This window comes from Caretta caretta, chromosome 3 (genome assembly GCF_965140235.1).
Source record: "Caretta caretta isolate rCarCar2 chromosome 3, rCarCar1.hap1, whole genome shotgun sequence".
NCBI lineage: Eukaryota > Metazoa > Chordata > Testudines > Cheloniidae > Caretta > Caretta caretta.
In genome coordinates this window covers 87,053,086-87,074,395 of record NC_134208.1, presented here as the reverse complement: position 1 = coordinate 87,074,395, position 21,310 = coordinate 87,053,086, and the positions used below count along the sequence as shown (strand labels likewise).

General features: G+C 45.1%; 2 protein-coding genes across 3 annotated transcripts in view; both read left to right on the top strand.

The window, feature by feature from the left end:
* The window catches only part of LAMA4 (laminin subunit alpha 4), a 145,870-nt gene extending 134,940 nt beyond the window's left edge, over window positions 1-10,930 (top strand). The window contains exons 33-38 of the mRNA XM_048844760.2: window positions 305-460; window positions 2,141-2,300; window positions 3,519-3,649; window positions 6,061-6,154; window positions 7,230-7,349; window positions 10,300-10,930. Coding sequence (XP_048700717.2) covers window positions 305-460; window positions 2,141-2,300; window positions 3,519-3,649; window positions 6,061-6,154; window positions 7,230-7,349; window positions 10,300-10,445 — 807 coding nt within the window. The 3' untranslated portion in view covers window positions 10,446-10,930. The remainder of the gene's footprint in view (window positions 1-304; window positions 461-2,140; window positions 2,301-3,518; window positions 3,650-6,060; window positions 6,155-7,229; window positions 7,350-10,299) is intronic.
* Window positions 10,931-20,153: 9,223 nt separating this feature from the next.
* Window positions 20,154-21,310, top strand: part of TUBE1 (tubulin epsilon 1) — a 29,474-nt gene continuing 28,317 nt past the window's right edge. The window contains exons 1-2 of one of the 2 annotated variants that reach the window (XM_048844761.2): window positions 20,154-20,362; window positions 20,442-20,515. In XM_048844761.2, coding sequence (XP_048700718.1) covers window positions 20,338-20,362; window positions 20,442-20,515 — 99 coding nt within the window. In that variant the 5' untranslated portion in view covers window positions 20,154-20,337. Of the gene's footprint in view, window positions 20,363-20,440; window positions 20,516-21,310 lie in introns of those variants that run through there. The other variant, XM_048844763.2, reaches the window with a different exon arrangement.

The following is a 21,310-nucleotide window of genomic DNA, read 5'->3' as shown; positions in this document are numbered from 1 at the left end:
CCTTGTCTCTGTAAATATCTTGGCTATATACAATATTCTATTTTGTTTTAAAAATGTTAAGACAAAAGTTTCATTACCAGCCTTATATGTTGGAGGAAACGGTTGTCCAACAGAGAAGATTAACAGTTTAAATACAGCCAGTGTGCAGCTGACTTGTAAATTTTGAATCAGACAGTCTTCTCTAATATCCTGTTATCTCATGTTCTCATCTTCTTCTGCTATACAGTGATGTTTCCTCAGCAGTTTCATTATCATCTGCCTCAATAGTTAAAATTGTCACTGAACAAATTTTCTCCCTTTCAAGGTGATATTTGTTCGGGAAAAAGATACTGGCCGTTTGATAATTGATGGTCTCCGAGTATTGGAAGAAAGTCTTCCTTCTGTTGATAATACATGGCAAGTCAGTGGACCGCTTTATATAGGGGGTGTGGCTCCAGGAAAAGCTGTAAAAAATATCCAGGTAAAATAGACATTATGTCTGAAATTACTAATGTACATTTTTTGCCCCAATCCTCAGGTGTAGGTGAAGACCACACAGCACAAATCAGGGGCAGGGGTGAAAGGTTGGTTTAAGCCACCACTGTGTTCCTGGATCCTGGGCTGGTGATGTACTGGGCTGGACCTGCAGCAAAACCTAAAACAGCTGAGCTATCATTATGTCAGTCAAGGATCACCAAGGACCACAGAAGTAGCAGTCACACCCCTTTCCTCTGTCCATGCCCACTATGCAGACTGAATGGAGAAGATGGCATAGAAATCATTCTGCCAGCTCTGCATCACTGGAAGATCCCTCTAAAATGGGATGATCCCTCTCACATGGCTATTTAAACTGGCTTTAGGGCTGCTTTGAAACTGCAGAGTGGCTCAAAGATGCTTCTCCACAGAAAAGGATTAGGATTTATTTGTTTTCCTTCTAAAGAAGTTACACAGCAAAACAGCACTACTTAATAGAAGAATCACACCAGGGAAGGCTGCTAACATTTTAACAAGGGGCTCCCACAGAAATTATTCCCATTTGTCTAAGATAAACTCTACGTACAATACAAAGAATGTGTGTGCTTCCAGGGGTGAGGGAATAGGGAAACTGTTTTGCCATTTATTCAAATCTGCTTCCTCAAACAAAAAAAAAGGGAACAGGCAGTGCAATCTGGCAAAAATGCATCACCCCAGCCTATTCAGTGACAAAAGGACCAAGTGTGCTGCGAAACCCTGCGAACTCTTGTAAGCATGTCATAGATTATAACCAAATTTGTCGGTTTTGTATAATCTAATATAATCTCTATGCCCCCCCCATCACCATTGTATCTGAAAGCCTCCTTAATGCTGTAAAAACTAGAGATATCAATAACATGCCCTCCTTCACTTTCTTCCTTCTCAGATGGTAATAAAATAGCTTGGCTTTGAGGATTTTTGTATTTGCTTCTTTTAATAATTTGGGTAGGAGGGTGTGGTGGATGTGTAGATGGGAAAGCTAAGACAAAGATATTTTGTTGATTGTTAGTCGCAGCAATAAAGAATAAAGGTCTCCAATATACATGTCAATTGTGAAGGTTTTAAGCAGGCAGTGATTTTCACTTGTGTTGGCTCAGATACCTGAGAGCTTTACATAGGTACATGAAGGCCAAGAGTCTGCCCTGCACATTGGAGACACATTGGAGGATGCTGAAGAGCAAAAACTTGACAAAGCAAAACCTGAAGTAACCAGGATTCCTCCTGGGGAATCCTTGGGTGCACATACCAAGGTAGTAGCTCTGCCACCCATGGCGTGTAGAGCCCTGTCCTCACCTGGATGGGAGAGGGTGTGGCTAGAGCCCTGCTGCTGCGCTCCATCTATTTTGTTTTCCAAAGCTCAGAGAAGGCCATGAGAGCACAAGTTAGCTCTTATCTGAGGTTGGTCTGACTGACACCAGGGAACAGGCAGGACCCAGAGTAAGAGGAGCACAAAGGTAGTTTAAAGTCCCTTCCCATACCTCCATGCTTCCCTTTTCCCTACCTAGTGCACAAATGGTGCAATAGAGAAACAGAGGCCAAGAATTCATAAACAACCCCAGCTAGAGCTCTGAATCAAAAGGGAAAGACGAAAGACTTGCTTTCCTTCCAGTGGCATTTTACTTAATAATCGCTCACTTTGTTTCCTCAGATTAACTCAGTCTACAGTTTTAATGGTTGTCTCAGCAATTTACAGCTCAACGGAAGATCAATCACTTCTGCTTCTCAGACATTCAGTGTGACTCCTTGCTTTGAAGGCCCATCAGAAGCAGGAACATACTTTTCATCAGAAGGAGGATATGTAATTCTTGGTAATGTGTAACTGAACAAACGTATCCAATAATAAGACTGGAGTATTTACTGTACTTCACATCTCTATCTAGCTGCAGAATTTTTTTTAATTTAATCATCACTGTGCAGGGAGTCATGAGACATCAATTCAACAACACGATATATCCTTTACCTAATGTTGGTGTGGAGAATGTCAGTATGTAGGAACAATGATATTTTACAAGTTAACTAGTGGTGTCAAATTTCTTCTCATGATGGGGAAGTGTAAATTCTTAAAGACTCATTGGAGTCAATGGAGCTAAAACAATCCACACCAGCTGAGGATCTGCCCCTGAATTTTTAAGTGACAAAATACTTAACTCAAAAGGCATATGAAAAGATTTCCTGTATGTCATGAAGGAAGTTAGCAGTATGTATAATAAAATAGTTTAAGTTATTTAAGGCTATGGAACAGTATTCTGTTCTTGGAAGTATCTTAGGACAAGTTGTGCCTAATAGGCAGTAGACCAAGCAGAGGATGAAGCTGGGACACAACACCTCAAGAGAATAGTAGGAGGGACTGCTGGCTGTTTCTGATCTGCTCGATGGACTGCCGCAGGGTTGGAGGAGGGGGTTAGTGCTACTGAATCCTGCATTCTCTACTCAGGCAAAACTCCCACTCCCTGAGGCTATGTCTACACTGCAGCCTAAGTTGGCAAAATGTATGTCATTCAGGGGGTCTGAATATTCCACCCCCCTCAGTGATATAAGTTACAGACATAAGTACTCGTGTGCACTGCGCTATGTTGGCAGAAGAGCTTCTCCCACAGACGTAGCTTATGCCGCCCGTGGAGGTGGGTGTTTATGTAAAGGGGAGAGCTCTCTTCTGTCGGAATAGAGCGTCTTCACCAGACGCACTGCAGAGGTATGGTTGTATCAGTAGAGCTATGCTGCTGCAGGATTGTACGTATAGACATGGCCTGAGTTAGAACCGCAGAATTTCACTCCAAGACAATTTTACACGAGGAGGCTGTATGAGGGGAGCATAATGCCCTGGCAGCAAAATGGCCTAGAAGGTCTCAATTTTCTACTTTCCCTTTTGCTGTCAAAAAGGATCTTCAAGACTAAAATATTTGTAACAATATTAAAACCAGAAGTCAGCATTAGAACTGTACGCTGCAATACAGTAGATGTCCAGTTTCACAATTAATCTGGGTACAGAAATGACATTGTGCGACTGTTCACTTTTCTCCCTTCAGATGAATCCTTCAGTTTAGGCCTGAAATTTGAAGTTGTTTTTGAAATACGCCCCCGAAGCACTTCAGGAATCCTAATGCATTGTCACAGTGTGAATGGGGAGTACCTGAATATGCACATGAAACAAGGACAGGTATAAGGAAGGTCACATTTTCTTAACTGTTATGCCTAGTTCTTTCCAGTGTACTTGGATTCAATGCTACATGCAGCTTTTGTCTAACAAACTCACTATTCTTTGAATCTTTCTTTCCTAAATATATTACCCCATTAAACAAGAAGAGGTTAAGCACAACCCAGATACTTCTGTTAATGTACATAAATATTTATCAGCCAATATCAAATCACTTTATTGGCAACAACAATTAATATTTAATGTACAGATGAAAGGGAAGAGGAACACTGACACTTTGGTGCTGCTTTCATCTGCATATTAAAAATGTATAACAGTTACAAGGAAGGTGACTTGATTTCATTTTCTTGGTAAGTTAATACATTTTTATTTACTGCATGTTAAAAGAGACATCTGAGTTGTACTAATCTTTTTTTAGCAGACACGCTGAGGGGTTCTCCCACCTGATTCTTGGGCTGATAATCAGAGCCCCCCCCCCAGGGTTTTGGAAACTATAAATTGAAAACAATGGGTTTGAGATTAATAGTTGTTGCTATTATTGCTTGTTGTTTGTATTACAGTAACACCTGGAGACCCCAACCAACACTGCTAAATGCTAGTGTGGGTGTATATACACATATATATACATACACACTAAGAGAGGCTCCCAAATAGACAAATGTTTGGAGAAAGAATAATTTCTCCCACTTTTAAGATAGGAAACTGAGGCATGGAGGCTAGAGCTGTAACAAGTTTTGATCTTTATAAATTAACCGGGGACATTAACCTCTGAGCCTTTTGCAGCTGCATATGATGTTGCTGTCATGGCACTGTTAACCTATAGATCTATACATGACTGGTCCAGTGTGATCTTTACTATGCATATAATATAGATGAGAGTCACAGATAAGATGGGGTAGGGAAAGGCATAGGTAAGTATAGATCCCTTCCCCTCATCTAAATGGTCATGCAGTTACCCCCTTAGCAAATTGATGTATACTTCTGATGTGATTTTCTTTAATCACAGTCAATGCTCTTTTTTTTGAAAATTGCTTTCTGTTTCGTTTATTGACAGACACTTCTACAGGAGATAAACCAGAATGGCCAGCCCTTTTCACTTACGGTTAAACAGTCAACCATCTTAGTTCACCACCATCAGCTCACCTGACCACTTTTATTAGGCCAGTAGACCCTTTCCCCAAGTCTTTTGTATTTGATTTTGCTAGTGATGCCCATAAACTTGGCCAAGGCCAAGTGGAAGTAAAAAGAGAAGGAGGCTTATTGCAGTTTCTTATGTTGATAGCCTCCAGAGAAAAATTAAAATGTTCCCTAATTATCACTGGCATTTCCTCTACAATGAAAGCTGAGTGATTTCTTTTAATCATTTTCAGTGGCCAACCTGTGAATATTATATGTGTACATCTACACTCCAATGGAGGTGTAATTTCCAGCTCAGGTAGACATACATGCACTAGCTTTGATTGAGCTAATACACTAAAAATAGCAGTGTGACCACAGCTGCTCAGGCTAGCTGCCCAAGTACAATCTGATCCAAGAACTTAGGTATGTACTCAGGAAGTTAGCCCGAGCTGCTGCCCATGCCACTGTGGCTATACTGTTATTTTAGTGTACTAGCTTGATGAAAACTAGTGCATGTATGTCTACCTGAGCTACAAATACACCTCCATTTGCAGTGTAGACATACCCTAAGGGCTAATTTCTGGATCTTTGCACAGCCCAAGTAAATGGGCTGTATGTGCATGAGTTGTGAGTCCTCAGAAGGAATCTTGCACTCTGCCACGGACAGAGCTGCTCCACAACTGCTGTTGCAGTCTTTATGGGGAAAGAAGGTCTTGCAATTAAGGCACTGAACTCAGGAGAATTGGGTTCAGTTCCTAGCTCTGCCACAAATGTCCTTTGTGATCTTAGACAGTTCACTTAAGCTCTCTATGCCTTGATTCCCCATCTATAAAATGGAGAGAACAATACTTCTTTTCTCCTACCCTTTGTCTGTCTTCTCTGTTTAGATTGTAGGCTCTTCAGGGCAGAGACTTCACTTACTAAGTGTTTGTGCAGTACTAAGCAATACAAAAATAATCAATAAGGCTGTAGTTCTGGAAATCTGAGTGAAATTGGTTGACGTATATTCTTTTTTAACTGAGGGTAAAAAACAAAACAAAAATCTTTCCCTGTGTTCAGAACACAAATGTTGCAAAAACTGCTGAAGTTAGAAGCTTAAAATGTGGTTCATTTTAAAGATCTCTTAAGAATCAGTGTAAAGGAAATTGGTTCAATCACTTTTAAATTTATAAAAGTCAAAATTGGGAACCTAGCATTAGTGCAACAAGGTGGAAAAAAAGGGAGCGGGGAGGGAAGTGATGGGCATGGAATAAAGAAAAAATTTTACAGTATGAATTACATTGGTTTTTCTCCAGGTTATAGTGAAACTAAATAATGGAATCAGACACTTTTCAACCTCAGTTACACCAAAACAAAGTCTCTGTGATGGCATGTGGCACAGAATTGCAGGTGAGTAAATCTCAGATCTTACCACTGAGAAGGGTCATGGAACCTGATCCTCCCTCCATGGTTGTCCATTCTCATGGGTCAGAGCAGAGGGAGTAGGGATCATGCCTTCAACTCACCAGCATTTGGGATGAAAGGTCCCTGTAACAGGATCACAACTCACCACCGCTGGCGCCTCCTGTCGGTTGCTCTGGGAACTAGCTCTTGTCCACTGCAGAGCGCCCTCTGCACGTGGTGTCTCGCCCATTGTCTGCTCTGCTGATTTGGGAACCGCCCTACTCCCCACTCAGTGGTGTCCACTTCTTCAGGACACTGCCCTCCGACAGTGTCTACTACTCCAGTCTCACCCCCTTCCAGGGGGGTGGTAAAAGTCCTTCAGCTTGAACCTGCCTCAGTGGCCAATCACAACCCCAAAGTCTAGCCCCTCACCACCATCAGCGCTACTCTGGGTCCCAACCCAGGGACCCTCTAGCAGCAGCCTCTCTCTGCCCTCCTTCACCCCCTCTTGTCTGCCTAGCTTCCCTGGGCCACTTGCCCTTTTGCTCCATGCACCTTCTCAGCCCTTTCTAGCAAGGGCCACAGCCTGGCATGTAACTGGGCCAGAGCTCTCCTCTGATCCCCCAAGCCTGCCTAGCACTGCTCTGGCCAAGGTGCTATCTCCTTATCTCAGGAGCCAGTCCTCCTCCCTTGCTAGGCAGCCTTTATATAGGACCTAGCCCGGCCCTGATTGGCTGCCTCTTCCTTTGCCCTTACTGGCTCTCCACAGGCCTTTGCTGATTGGCTGCTGGTCTGTGCAGCCTCTCTGGCCTGTTCCAGCCCTTTATCTCATGGAGTGGGGCAGCCGCCCCACTACAGTCCCCAAAGCAAATTTGCATGGAAGAAGCAGTCCATGCCCAAGGACAGTAGTGCATCCTGGGCCTGCACTGTGTAAGCCAAGGGAGGCTTACACAAGGGCCATAGACAATCTAGCCCATACCATACAGCAGATCAGATAGACATCTTCATATGCCATACAAAGCATAAATGATATATTTTATAATTAGGGCTCTTTTTGACAAGATTTTGCTTTGCATTCCAGTTATTAGAGCCTCTAATGTGGTGCAGCTCGATGTGGACTCTGAGGTAAACCATGTAGTAGGACCTCTAAATCCAAAAGCAGTTGATCAGAGGGAGCCTGTGTTTGTTGGAGGTGTGCCAGGTAAGACTTGTTGGTGTTGTTATAACTTTGTACCCAAATGCCAACACAGTTTAAAACAGAAACAGAAATGTTTAGTTTTCTTCTAGACAGTGAAAATCACCCTTCCTCTGTGCTCTCTGTTTTCCTCACATAATCCCAAATTTTGAAGAACTGACCTAATGTCCTGGTCAAATTTGACAGCTTAAGAAGTGGTGGTTGAAAATTTTCTGAAAGAACAGTTTTCCATCAGAAAATGTTGATTTGATGGAATCTAAACATTCCAGGCAGCTGTGGAGATATTTGGGGAGCCACCTGGGCAGCTGGAGAGCTGGCTTGCTGGCCCTGTAAAAAAACCCCTGCATTTCTGATTTTTTTTGTTCCAATTTGAAATGAACTCTTTTTGTGGAGGGGGGGAATGTGAAATTTTCAATGGGACAGAAATTCTAGTTCCCGCATAGTTTAGTCTCCGGGTCTTGTGTTGCTAGGCTTCCAACTCCTCCAAGCAACAACTCCCTTGAACATTGAATATAAGACATGAAAATTTTTATTCTGACTGTTGATTTCCAATGCACAGATGTCAGTTAATGTGACTTTGTGACTCAGACCATCTGTGTGGTGTGGGCCAAGATTACTATATTTACTTCCATTATTCAGTACTCTGTTGCGCTTTCATATGCAAACTGTAGTCAAAAGAGGATGTAATTTGACTTTTAAATCACTTTCTGTAAAATCTGCATTTCTCTTTGGTAACATTGAGCATTATTTCTCTGTGCAATGAATGTCAATCAAGAATAGCATTAACAATACAATTATATTATTATATTCCTTATCTTGGATTAGTAGTTTGAGAGTGTGATGCTCTCATTCATCCCACACTATGAGGGGGAAGAAATGAGTCGGAAAGGAACCACAGCTTTGTGCACAAGCTTGCTCACTCTTTAATTCTAAACTGAAATTTTCTTAGAACTTCTAAACAATCATCACAAAAACTACCCTGATATGTAATGTGGTAATTGTGAATGCTGTTTTGGCCTGTGATAACAGAACTTTATAATTCTGCATTAACTATAAAATACTAAAGAGACCTTACATATTGACTCCATGATATTATTATCATCTTGGAACAGAAGTATCCAGTAATGAACTTCACTACAAGACATAATACTGAATGTAGATATAGTAAACAGATAACACATTTACCCTTATGTGTCTGTTTTGTTTGGTTATATTTAGTTATATCACAAGAAATTACAAAATTAGACTCAGATCTACAAAGGGATTTAGGCACCCAATGCCCAAATTTAAGGCCTAAACCACAGTACTAGGCAGCCTGATTAGCTCTCAAGAAAACTTCCATCCAAAAAAATTTTGATTAAAAATTAGGGGAATATTTTTCCACTTTCTGACCAGCTGTAATACTAATGCTACTAAATCAGGCTATTTCATAAACCATGATTGATTGATAGTCCCATACAAAACCATGCTGTAGAATTAGGCTTATTCCAGTTTTCTTGTTGTACTGACTACACCCAAGATATATCATAGAGTGGCCTAGTGAATAGAACACTGCACTGGGACTCAGAATACCTGGTGTCTAGACACCATTCTGCCAGTGGCCATTTGGGCGAGTTGTCTCACATCTCTAGGTCTCAGTTTCCCCATCCATAAAAAGGGGCTAATGATACTAACCGCCTTGGTAATCCGCTTTGAGATCTATTGATGGAAAGAGCTATACAAAAGGTAAGTATTAATATTAATACCGGGGGTCTCAAACTCACGGCCCATGGGCCATGTGCGACCCGCCAACCTCCTCAATGTGGCCTGCGGGGCTCCAGCAGTTTTAGAGCCGGGTCTCTCCCTTGGCCCTATCTGCCACCCCCAAGCGCTCCTCCCCCCCGTTCAAAATGGCCCGGGGCCCTGGCAGCGCAGCAGAGCTGAGCGGCGTCTGCCTGCTTGCTCCACGTGTCTTCCGGCCTCTCCCTGCGGCCCCAGGGTGGGGCGGGGCTGTGCCTCCACATGCTGCCCCGCCCTGAGCGCCCCTGTGGCCAATGGGAAGCTGCGGGGGCGGTGTCTGGGGGGCAGCAGCACATGGAGGCCCCCTGGCCTGCCCCACCTTGGAGCCACAGGTAAGCACCACACCCCCTGAACCCTTCCCAGAGCCTGTACCCCACCCCCTTCCCACACACCCCTTCCCACCCCCAAACTCCCTTCCAGAACCTACAACCCCACCCCCTCCTCCTGCACCCCCACCCCATGCTTCAGCTCAGAGCCTGCACCCAGCACCCAAACTCTCTTCTGAGCCTGCACCCCAATCCCCTACCCCAGACCTCCTCCCCCACCAAACTCCCTCCCAGAGCCTTAGGCAGGTGGGGGGCGGAGTTTTGGGGAGTGAGTTCTGGGCACCATGAGTGACATTATTGGCCTGCTGGGAGGATTTGAGGACTGGCACTGGCCATAGGGTAAATGGAGTTTGAGACCCCTGATTAATGCTGATTAATACTGATTAATACTGTTTTACCGGTTTCAGAGTAGCAGCCATGTTAATCTGTATCCGCAAAAAGAAAAGGAGTACTTGTGGCACCTTCTCTAAGGTTTTACTGTTTTACTGATTTTGTGTGTTTTTAAATCTATCTGCATAATAAAAATATTTGAGATTGCCTGTATGTACCAGAGAGCCAGATTTGGTCCCTTGGAATTTTGCTAGAACTGGAACTGGTCTTACTGAAAACTCTGGTTTTGGTAAAAGAAGTTTTTTCAGAAATGATTTTGATTTTTTTTAATAATTTCAGTAAAAAGTATCCTGCTTCAAGAAACAGAAAATGGGTCAATTTCAAACCTGCGATACAGAAACAACTTCAAAATATTTTCAAAATCATTTCCCCAGTTTTCAGCCAGCTTTATTTAAAATTGTTGTAAATGGTACTTCTGTCATCATTGGTTCTAATTCTCCTTTTTTCTTTGATTCTTCCAGAGTCCCTTCTAACGTCCAGCCTGACCACACGCAACTCCTTCACTGGCTGTATTCGTAACTTTGTGATTGATGGAAAGCCAGTGAGTTTCAGTAAAGCAGCTCTGGTCAGTGGTGCTGTGAGCATCAACACATGTCCAACAGCCTGATACCGCACAGCAGCTGCACTGCAAACTTTTTTACAGCACTGAAGGGAAAAAAACAAGCAAAAGAAACCATGTTCTATTCCATTACCGATGCTGGGGGGAAATGAAAATATATCACCCAGGGTCTTTATATGATAAAGCAGTTATGTTTAGGGTCACTCACTTGAAATTTCTATGTGTGAAAACAAAAAATATGAAGAATAAACAAAGAAATGTAATTTGTACAATGCTCTTATTAAACCACAAGAACGAGTTTTACAATTCTTATAGTATCTTTGAAGCAAGCCCTATTACGCTGTCAATGAAAATGCTGATGGATTACAGAATAAAAGCAAATGATTTTAAATATGTTGCTTTCCAGAGACCTTTAAATCACTTCATTCCATACTATACAAATGCCCTAGGTCACCATCTTTGGTTTAACTTGAAAAGAATTGCTAATATGCATTAAAGAATAAAGCTAGATAATAAACTTACTGTGCAAACAATTGTGTGCAAGATTCTTTTACATGGAGCTCATTTATTCTTTGCTCAGCTAAAATGGGAGTATGCTGACCATAGGATTTTTGGGAACAATAAAAAAATTAGAACCCATTTCTTTCTACTTCCAGGTGAATTTGTGGAACCCTTTTCTAGTGATTTTCTCATCTGACACCCTGTGATAGTTTGAATCCTAGCAAGAGGTGAAGCAGGACTTACTATTTTTAATATAGATAATGGTGGTTACATAAACTAAACAATATTAGGACAAACTGCCTCACAAAGGAAGCAGAGTGTGTGTGTGTGTGTGTGTGTAAGGGCTGATTGAAATTTTCAAAATTTAAAGTTTTTGATTACATTTTTCATCTAAACTTTAATATATCCAATATACACATATAAATACACAAAGATCCAGGACCTCATTATAGTGATATAACAAGTAATTTCACTGACTTCAGCAGAGTTACTCCTGATCTACACTTGTGTAAACCAGAGGAGAATCAGCCCCAAAGCATCTGGAGAAGCACCATTACACAACTGTAATAATCACCCCCTTGTGAGATCATTGGTGTGGGTGGTATGCCAACCTTTCTCTGACACAGTAATTGGTAGCACATCCAGTGGGCCACTACTCAGAGGCAAGAAGGAAAAGTACTGCAGTTGCTAGACCTAGTGTAATCTCGTGCATCATGGATCCCAATAAGCACTCAGCCAATTGCCTTCGAGTGCCACATTCTGCTCAGGTCCCCTAGAAAACCTGACTCCCTGACATTTCCACTCCTACCAACCATCCTCCCAATTCCCATAAACCTTCCCCATCCTGCTAATCTCTAGCCCTCCAATGCAGGACAGAAAAGAGCAGCAAATTCACTGTTTAGCAGACTCACCACAGGTGTTATTGAAATTCCTTTTCAGGTTGTCTGCTGCTTCCAGGCAGGTATGGCCAAGAATAACAGATGCTTGCATCTCCTAGGCATATACCACACTATTGTTTATTAAATGTTGGTAAAAGGAAGGAGTTACATATTCATTACTGTGGATTTTATTTGTATGCAGACACCCAGAATGTTCTTCCAGCTCACTTCTGTTCCAAAGAAGTGTTTGAGCTCTGGGAATAAACAAAAATTTCCCTAGGTGGGGCTTTTTTTTTTCAGTATGCTTGCTACCTGAAGTTCATTCATGAATCAAAAAACACAGTTCAATTAGAATTCACAAAAATGTTAATATTCAATTTACTCTACCTTAATTTATCAGAAGCTAATCGAGCTGAGGGAGGGCTGATCCTACTCCTGTTGAAGTATATAGGACCAGGAGCTTCCCCCCTCACACCTGTCTTGGGGAGGAATTCTCCATGAGGCTCACTTCTCAGACTTCTACCCCACCAGGGGGTACAGGATTTACCCTCCCCAGAGACCTGCAGGAGTCCAGGACCAGCTGCATGAAAGGCCTTGTACTTCCACACTAATACTGATGCCTAGCAGCCCCTCTGGCTTCCTGGCCATGTCTGCCCAAAGGAAGGGGGCCTGCAAAGAAAAAATACTGTAGCCCCAGATTGTATTGTCTATTCCAGGGAATCTTTACATGGCTGAGGTGGAGAAGAAATGTGTTCCCCTGGCATTCCCAGATTCTGCCCCCACCCCTGGTATGGACCCTCAACCTTTCCAAGAACCATTTCATCTGGGTCAAATGATGACTGTACCCGTTTCCAAGCCAGGTTCACACCCTTCTGCATTAACATTCCAAGATAATGGTGTTTGTCTCAGAAGTCTACAACAGCTGGAGTTGTCCATCCTTTTTCTCCATCCAGTTTGCAGAAACACAGTCACCAGTTTCTAGACCAGGCAATTCTCTGAGTGTCATCTGTTGTAAAAGTGTTCATAGGCTCTTTTTGCCATTTTATCCAAATTGGCTACTCTCTTCGTGTTTGGCTATTTGGAAGATAGATTCTTTTCCAAAGTTGAAACCATAGTTCTGAACTGTCTTCCCATCAAGAGTTGTGCTGAACTATATCCACTAGCTGGCATGAGTGTTGCTCTATAACTCAGAAGAGTGGGGAATGGATCTTCCTGCTGTAGGATTTTCTTGGTTGTCTGTACAACTTTCTCAGCCTCTCTGTTCACTTGTGGGTAATGTAGACTACTAGTGTAAGCAGTGTCAGGATGAGCTCCACCCTGACATCTGGTGGTGAGGTGTGGCAAGTTGTGGAAAAGAACTTCAGGGGCCAATCTCATTTGCATAGGCACACCACCACGCCTAGAATGAGACCATAGCTGCCCAAATGGTCACTTTGGCTGCTGTGGGATCCCCAGTGTCTCTGTTATTGGGGCAGGAAGAATAAATTGTTATTACCCTGATTATGGGAACTGTGCTTGGAACTGTACGTGGCCTTTTGTTATGATGGAGGGATTCACCATCAACTAAGTAGCACTCGCTAGGCAAGGGTCATGGGTTCCAAAACTGTGTGAATGGAGAGAGGCTGGGGATAAGTATTAATACTTGGTGGTATGGGCCCCTTGGTGAGGGCCTTACATGCTAATTGCACTTCCTCCTCTCTCCACTGTAGAATATCAGAGCTAATTTTGATTTCATTAGAAGTCTAGTTACAGGCTGCTGCGCTCACTTTGGGCTGACAGTGCACCAGCACTGGGGCTCCCCTACTACAAGCTGAATTCACCTAAGAGCTGAAATCACTGAGTGTTGTGTTAAGTAGTGGGGGAGCCTGAAGATATATTGTGGAGCAGTTTGCGGGACGGCTGGAGTGCCTTGCGGACCGGCTGGTGAAGCAGTTCGACGCGGAGCAGTTTGTGGATGGCAGTTTGTGGATGGCAGGAGCTGCTTGTGGGCCGTGGAGCTGAGCGAAGGAGTTCGTGGGGCGGCTGGCGGAGCGGAGCGCAGCTGAGCAAAGGAGTTCGTGGGGCGGCTGGCGGAGCGGAGCGCCGCTATGGGGCGGTCAGCTTCAGATCATGTAAGGGGCCTCTTACCCCCGTCCCATTTCCACCCAGGTTGGGAGGTAAAGCTCCGCAGATAAACTTTTGAACTCTGGGGCTGCCCTGACCAGGGACAGAGACTTTTGGGGCATTGGACTTTTGGGACTTTGGGTGATTTGGGGTTGCTGGACTCAAGAGCCAAAGGGAAAAGGGCATGCCCCAATTTGCTTGGGGTGGGTTTTTTTTGCTCATGGGTTGTGTTATGAATCCTGTTGGTGGTGTTTCCCCAACATAATGCCACATTGTTTCTCTCTGTTATTAAAAGGCTTTTGCTACACTCAGACTATGTGCTTGCGAGAGGGGAAGTATTGCCTCTTGGAAGCGCCCAGCGGGGGTGGTATATATTTGTCCCAGGTCACTGGGTGGGGGCTCGAGCCAGTTTGCATTGTGTTATTGGAATGGATCCCCTAGATATTGAACCCGGCCCTTGTTGCTGCCAACTCTGACGGGCAGAAGGGTTACACTAGTAATATGATCAAGATCACTTTTTGTTCTGAAAAAAAAATGAGGAGTACTTGTAGCACCTTAGAGACTAACAAATTTATTTGGGCATAAGATTTCGTGGGCTAAAACCCACTTCATCGGATGCATGCAGCGGAAAATAGAGTAGGAAGATATATATACACAGAGAACATGAAAAAATGGGTGTTGCCATACCAACTGTAATGAGACTAATCAATTAAGGTGGGCTATTATCAGCAGGAGAAAAAAAAACTTCTGTAGTGATAATCAGGATGGCTCATTTCAACCATTTGACAAGAAGGTGTGAGTAACAGTAGGGGGAAAAAATTAGCGTGGGGAAATAGTTTTTACTTTGTTTAAATGACCCATCCACTCCCAGTCTTTATTCAAGCCTAATTTAATGGTGTCAAGTTTGCAAATTAATTCAAATTCCGCAGTTTCTCATTGGAGTCTATTTTTGAAGTTTTTTTGTTGAAGAATTGCCACTTTTAGGTCTGAAATTCAGTGACCAGGGAGGTTGAAGTGTTCTCCAACTGGTTTTTGAATGTTATAATTCTTGACATCTGATTTGTGTCCATTTATTCTTTTGCATAGAGATTGTCCGGTTTGGCCAATGTACATGGCAGAGGGGCATTGCTGGCACACGATGGCATATATCACATTGGTAGATGTGTGGTGAATGAGGCTCTGATGGTGTGGCTGATGTGATTAGTTCCTATGATGGTGTCCCTTGAATAGATATGTCGACAGAGTTGGCAATGGGCTTTGTTGCAAAAATAGGTTCCTGGGTTCGTGTTTTTGTTGTGTGGTTGCTGGTGACTATTTGCTTCAGGTTGGGGGGCTGTCTGTAAGCGAGGACTGGCCTGTCTCCCAAGATCTGTGAGAGTGAGGGATCGTCTTTCAGGATAGGTTGTAGATCCTTAATGATGCGCTGGAGAGGTTTTAGTTGGGGGCTGAAGGTGACGGCTAGCGGCGTTCTGTTACTTTCTTTGTTGGGCCTGTCCTGTAGCAGGTGACTTCTGAGTACCCCTCTGGCTCTGTCAATCTGTTTCTTCACGTCAGCAGGTGGGTACTGTAGTTGTAAGAATGCTTGATGGAGATCTTGTAGGTGTTTGTCTGAGGGGTTGGAGCAAATGCAGTTGTATCTCAGAGGTTGGCTGTAGACAATGGATCGTGTGATGTGGTCTCGATGAAAGCTGGAAGCATGTAAGTAACTATAGCGGTCAGGAGGTTTCCAGTATACAGTGGTGTTTATGTGACCATCACTTATTAGCACCGTAGTGTCCACAAAGTGGATCTCTTGTGTGGGCTGGTCCAGGCTGAAGTTGATGGTGGAATGGAAATTGTTGAAATCATGGTGGAATTCCTCAAGGGCTTCTTTTCCATGGGTCCAGATGATGAAGAGGTCATCAATGTAGCGCAAGTAGAGTAGGGGCGGTAGGGGACGAGAGCTGAGGAAGCATTGTTCTAAGTCAGCCTTAAAAATGTTGGCATACTGTGGGACCATGTGGGTACCCATAGCAGTGCCACTGACTTGAAGGTATATGTTGTCCCCAATTGTGAAATAGTTGTGGGTGAGGACAAAATCACAAAGTTCAGCCACCAGGTTTGCCGCAACATTATCGGAGATACTGTTCCTGACGGCTTGTGGTCCATCTTTGTGTGGAATGTTGGTGTAGAGGGCTTCTACATCCATAGTGGCCAGGATGGTGTTTTCTCGAAGATCACCAATGGATTGTAGTTTCCTCAGGAAGTCAGTGGTGTCTCGAAGATAGCTGGGAGTGCTGGTAGCGAAGGGCCTGAGGAGAGAGTCTACATAGCCAGACAATCCTGCTGTCAGGGTGCCAATGCCTGAGATGATGGGGCGTCCAGGATTTCCAGGTTTATGGATCTTGGGTAGCAGAGAGAATACCCCTGGTCGGGATTCTAGGGGCGTGTCTTTGCAGATTTGTTCCTGTTCTTTTTCAGGGAGTTTACTGAGCAAATGGTGTAGTTTCTTTTGGTAACCCTCAGTGGGATCAGAGGGTATGGCCTGTATAAAGTGGTGTTGGAGAGCTGCCTAGCAGCCTCTCGTTCATATTCCGAACTATTCATGATGACAACATCACGTCCTTTGTCAGCCTTTTTGAGTATGATGTCAGAGTTGTTCCTGAGGCTGTGGATGGCATTGTGTTCTGCACGGCTGAGTTTATGGGGCAAGTGATGCTGCTTTTCCACAATTTCAGCCCATGCACGTCGGCGGAAGCACTCTATGTAGAAGTCCAGTCTGTTGTTTCAACCTTCAGGAGGAGTCCACACAGAATCCTTCTTTTTGTAGTGTTGGCAGAAAGGTTTCTGTGGATTAGTGTGCTGTTTGTTCAGAGGTGTGTTGGAAATATTCCTTGAGTTGGAGACATCAAAAGTAGGATTCCAGGTCACCACAGAACTGTATCATGTGCGTGGGGGTGGAGGGGCAGAAGGAGAGGCCCCGAGATAGGACAGACTCTTCTTCCAGGTTAAAAGTATAGCTGGATAGATTAACAATATTGTTGGATGAGTTAAGGAAACCGCTGTTGTGACCCCTTGTGGCATGTAGTAGTTTAGACCAGTGCTTCTCAAGCTATCTGTTGTGGGGGTCTGGCAATTTTTTTTTTCCAATGTGCGCGCAGACTGGCAGCCGACGGCTTGCGGACCGGCACTGGTCCGCGGATCACCACTTTGAGTAGCACTGGTTTAGATAGTTTAGTGCCCTTTTTCCTTTGCAGAGAAGCAAAGTGTGTGTTGTAAATGGCTTCTCTAATTTTTGTTCTGAATGACTTAAATTCTGCTTAGTAAATTGTGGTCCATTCTCCATCACTAGTTGTTCTGGAATACCAAAGTGAGCAAAATTGTTCTTCAGTTTCTCGATGACACTGTGACATTTTATATCTTCCAAGTAGGTTATTTCTGTATTCCTGGAAAAACAGTCCACAGTGACCTGGTAATGATGTCTTCTGAATTCGCATAAATCTTCAGATAGTCTCTTCCAAGGTCTGTCTGATACAGGTGTTGTTATTAAAGGTGCTCTGTGCTTTGTTGGTCTGTTAGTTCTGCAATGTTCATATGCAAATATTTTATTCTTTATGTCCTGGCTGATGCCCAGCCATCACACTGATTGGTGAGCCTGTTCAAGGCCTTCATGGATGAGGTTTAGGATTTCCCTTCTCATATCATTTGGAATTATGATGGAATTGCTTTTAATCATGAGTCCATTTGACTCACTTAATTGTCCAGCGCAAAATCATATGCACTCACTCCCTAGGTGCTCCAGGGCTGGAGCACCCGCGGAAAAAAATTAGGTGTGTAGCACCCACTGACAGTCAGCTTCCCCCCGTACCTCCCCAGTGCTTCCTGCCTACCAGAGGCCCCGCCGATCAACTCCTCCCACTCCCTCTATATTTCTCATGTTGGGCCCCTGAACAGTCCTGGACCAGTACTAATGCAAACTCAGCTGTCTTGGCCAGCTTCTCTAGAAATTGTGAGAACTTTGAAGGAATTCTTGTAAGTGTTTTTCTGGGACACTTCAGTGCTCGGAGTAATATCTGCAAGGGATGTAACACCCCGGTACAGCCTACTTGATTTGCAAGCAGAGAAGGCACCATATGTGTTCATCTGTGATTAACATCTCTTTGCCCAAGGGACACTGTTTGAAGACACTGAGCAGTCTTCCATCCTCCTAAGAGGTCAAGGTAGTGGACAACATCCTGAAAAAGATAAGGAAAGATAAAGAAGTTAAAGGTGTGGTAGTAATTCTTCTGAAAGCAAATGACCCCCATAAAATATCAACTTTGTAAAGTGAACAAAGCCCTGAGGCAAAGCTAATCACAGGCTTACTATGAATTCCAAGATATCTCCCTACAGCAGCATGTGGTCTAAGTAGTTAAAAGTGACAGTGATAAGAAATTTGCTAAATTTCTGAAAGTATGGTGCATGTCTGAGTTACAAACTGCATTTTTCTTTTGTTATCTAACATATCTCTCGGATTCAAGAGCATACTCACTATACAAAAAAATGAAGCTAGGACACAGTGGCCTGTCAACTCATGTATATCTCAGCAACAGAATAATTCACTCCTGGAATCCAAAAAATTTTGTTCAGAAGGCTCAGTATAGTATAGTACTACACCATCAGCAGTTTGACAGGCATTAATATAGAGGATGGAAACATAGCATTAGACTGCTAGATGGTTAAACATTGATAGAATCATAGAATCATAGAATCTCAGGGTTGGAAGGGACCCCAGAAGGTCATCTAGTCCAACCCCCTGCTCGAAGCAGGACCAATTCCCAGTTAAATCATCCCAGCCAGGGCTTTGTCAAGCCTGACCTTAAAAACCTCTAAGGAAGGAGATTCTACCACCTCCCTAGGTAACGCATTCCAGTGTTTCACCACCCTCCCAGTGAAAAAGTTTTTCCTAATATCCAATCTAAACCTCCCCCACTGCAGCTTGAGACCATTACTCCTCGTTCTGTCATCTGATACCATTGAGAACAGTCTAGAGCCATCCTCTTTGGAACCCCCTTTCAGGAAGTTGAAAGCAGCTATCAAATCCCCCCTCATTCTTCTCTTCTGCAGGCTAAACAATCCCAGCTCCCTCAGCCTCTCCTCATAACTCATGTGTTCCAGACCCCTAATCATTTTTGTTGCCCTTCGCTGGACTCTCTGCAATTTATCCACATGACCGTACACAGTCCATGGCATGTCCAAAGTGAAGGGCTATTTTTAAAAAAATTAAAAAACAGACCAAAAATCACAATATAGTCTTTCAGGGTTTTTTTTAAATCTCATGATTTTGGGAACAATCTCATTATTTGGGGGAGGGAGGGCTAAGGCTGACTCATGATTTTGGGGTTGCCAATACCGCATTCAGGCCTTGGTGGGCTGGGAGTATGATCATCACATAGTGACACCTGGTGGTGTGTTACTCACCATTAAACAAGTTTGGAATGAGTATTTGCATATTCCAATGTTCTTGCAGGACAACGGCTGAGCCCATAATTTTTCATTTTAGGGGCTCAGCCGCTGAAGAGCTACTTACTCTCTAAAGGCTGAAAGGTGGCTATAAACCCTACCCCTACTTTTGGCAGCAATCAGCGTACAGCACTGGTATGTGGTTGAGTTTTGATTTTTTTTTACGGAAAGCTTCAAATCCTGCAGATTTCAGAGGAACAGCCGTGTTAGTCTGTATTCGCAAAAAGAAAAGGAGTACTTGTGGCACCTTAGAGACTAACCAATTTATTTGAGCATGAGCTTTCGTGAGCCACAGCTCACTTCATCAGATGTGTACCGGTACACATCTGATGAAGTGAGCTGTGGCTCACGAAAGCTCATGCTCAAATAAATTGGTTAGTCTCTAAGGTGCCACAAGTACTCCTTTTCTTTTTGCGAAATCCTGCAGAGGTTGCCATGCCGCCTCCACGCCATGCCCCCTACTGCCCCACTCTGACGCCTGGCAATAGTGTCCTTTTTTCTCGATTCGGCGGCACGTGCCCCTGACGAAGCGCATCACCAGGGGTCAGAGAGCATCCAAATATCAACAACCAACCCTAGGGAGGCAGGAGGGCTGCAAGCCAAGGGCTGGCGCTGCCCTTGGCCACATCAGGCTCCACCTTTCCCTTTGCCGCCTGTAGCAGCCGCCGCGCGGAGCGTTCCAGCACGGAACGTTCCATCTGCGGGAGGAGAGAGGACCCAGCCAGTGGGCGGGGAGAGGTGTCGCGCATGCGCTCTCCCGCGGCGGAGACAGGAGAGCGGATGGTACCTTCCACGCCGAGCCTGACCTTATTGGAAACGCTTGCGTGAGCCTCACCCACCCGGCGCCGGGCGCGCGAGGGGCGGGGCTTTCGGAAGCCTGGTGCGGAGTAGGCGGGGCCAGCTCCCCGCCGGTTGGAGGAGGTGGAGCCGCCGTTGGTGCCCGCGCGCCCCTAGTAACGGCCCCTGGAGCGGGGAGCATGACCCAGTCGGTGGTGGTGCAGGGTAAGCCGGTGTGACCCCCCCTCCCCCACTCTGACCCCCCCTCCCAGCCCCGCTGACCCGTGTCTCTCCCCATTTGCAGTGGGCCAGTGCGGGAACCAGATCGGCTGTCGCTTCTGGGACCTGGCGCTGAGGGAACACGCCGCCGTCAACAAGGTAACGGCCCCCGGGAGCGGCCCCAGCTGCCGGGCGGCGCAGCGTCAGCTCCCGGGGCGGAGCGGCCACCGGGTTGCTCCTGAGCGCGCGCCGCGTCGGCCGCTGATTCTGAGCAGAGCCCGGGACCCCCGCCCTGAGCGCGGCTGCCCAGCCGGTGCCGCCCCCGTGGAAGGTCGGCGCTGAGGTCCCGTTCGTTCCCGCCCTCGGTGGCGGCTCCGCGCGGTGTCTCCCCAGCGTCTGTCTCCGCCTCCGGGGGCCGGGGCAGCCTGAGGACTGGGGGTTACTGGGCTGGACGCCGGGGGGACTCCCTGACCGGTGCAGCGCAGCCCCTGGGAATCTGAAATCGCACCGGGGTGAGCACGAGCAGTTCCTCCCACTGCCCCGCCGCTGGAGCCGCCCCGCGCGCCGCCTTCCCACTTCGCCGGGAAATTAGTGGCTTCGAAATTTCCCATGAACTCCGCCTCCCGAGAAAACCTTCTTTGGGAGGGAAACCCCAATGCATGAAACAAAGTCTGCTCCGGGGACCCAGACAGCTGCGGAGTGAAACTGACATGCTCAGCAGTCACCTGCTGGGTGAGGGCTCTGCCTCATAGCCCTCCAAAGCCTTTGTAAGTTTCACTTTCTGCAAATTTCAATTAACCAAAAATTTTCTTTTTCTCATAGGAAAAATCCCAAGGATGGCTCCTGGGTAGGCCTGGCAGGCTCTTGACAGTTTCACAGGGCCTTCCAGGCCCAACCAGGAGCCATCCCCTTTGATTTTTCCTCATAAGAAACAGAAATTTTCTGGTAAATTGA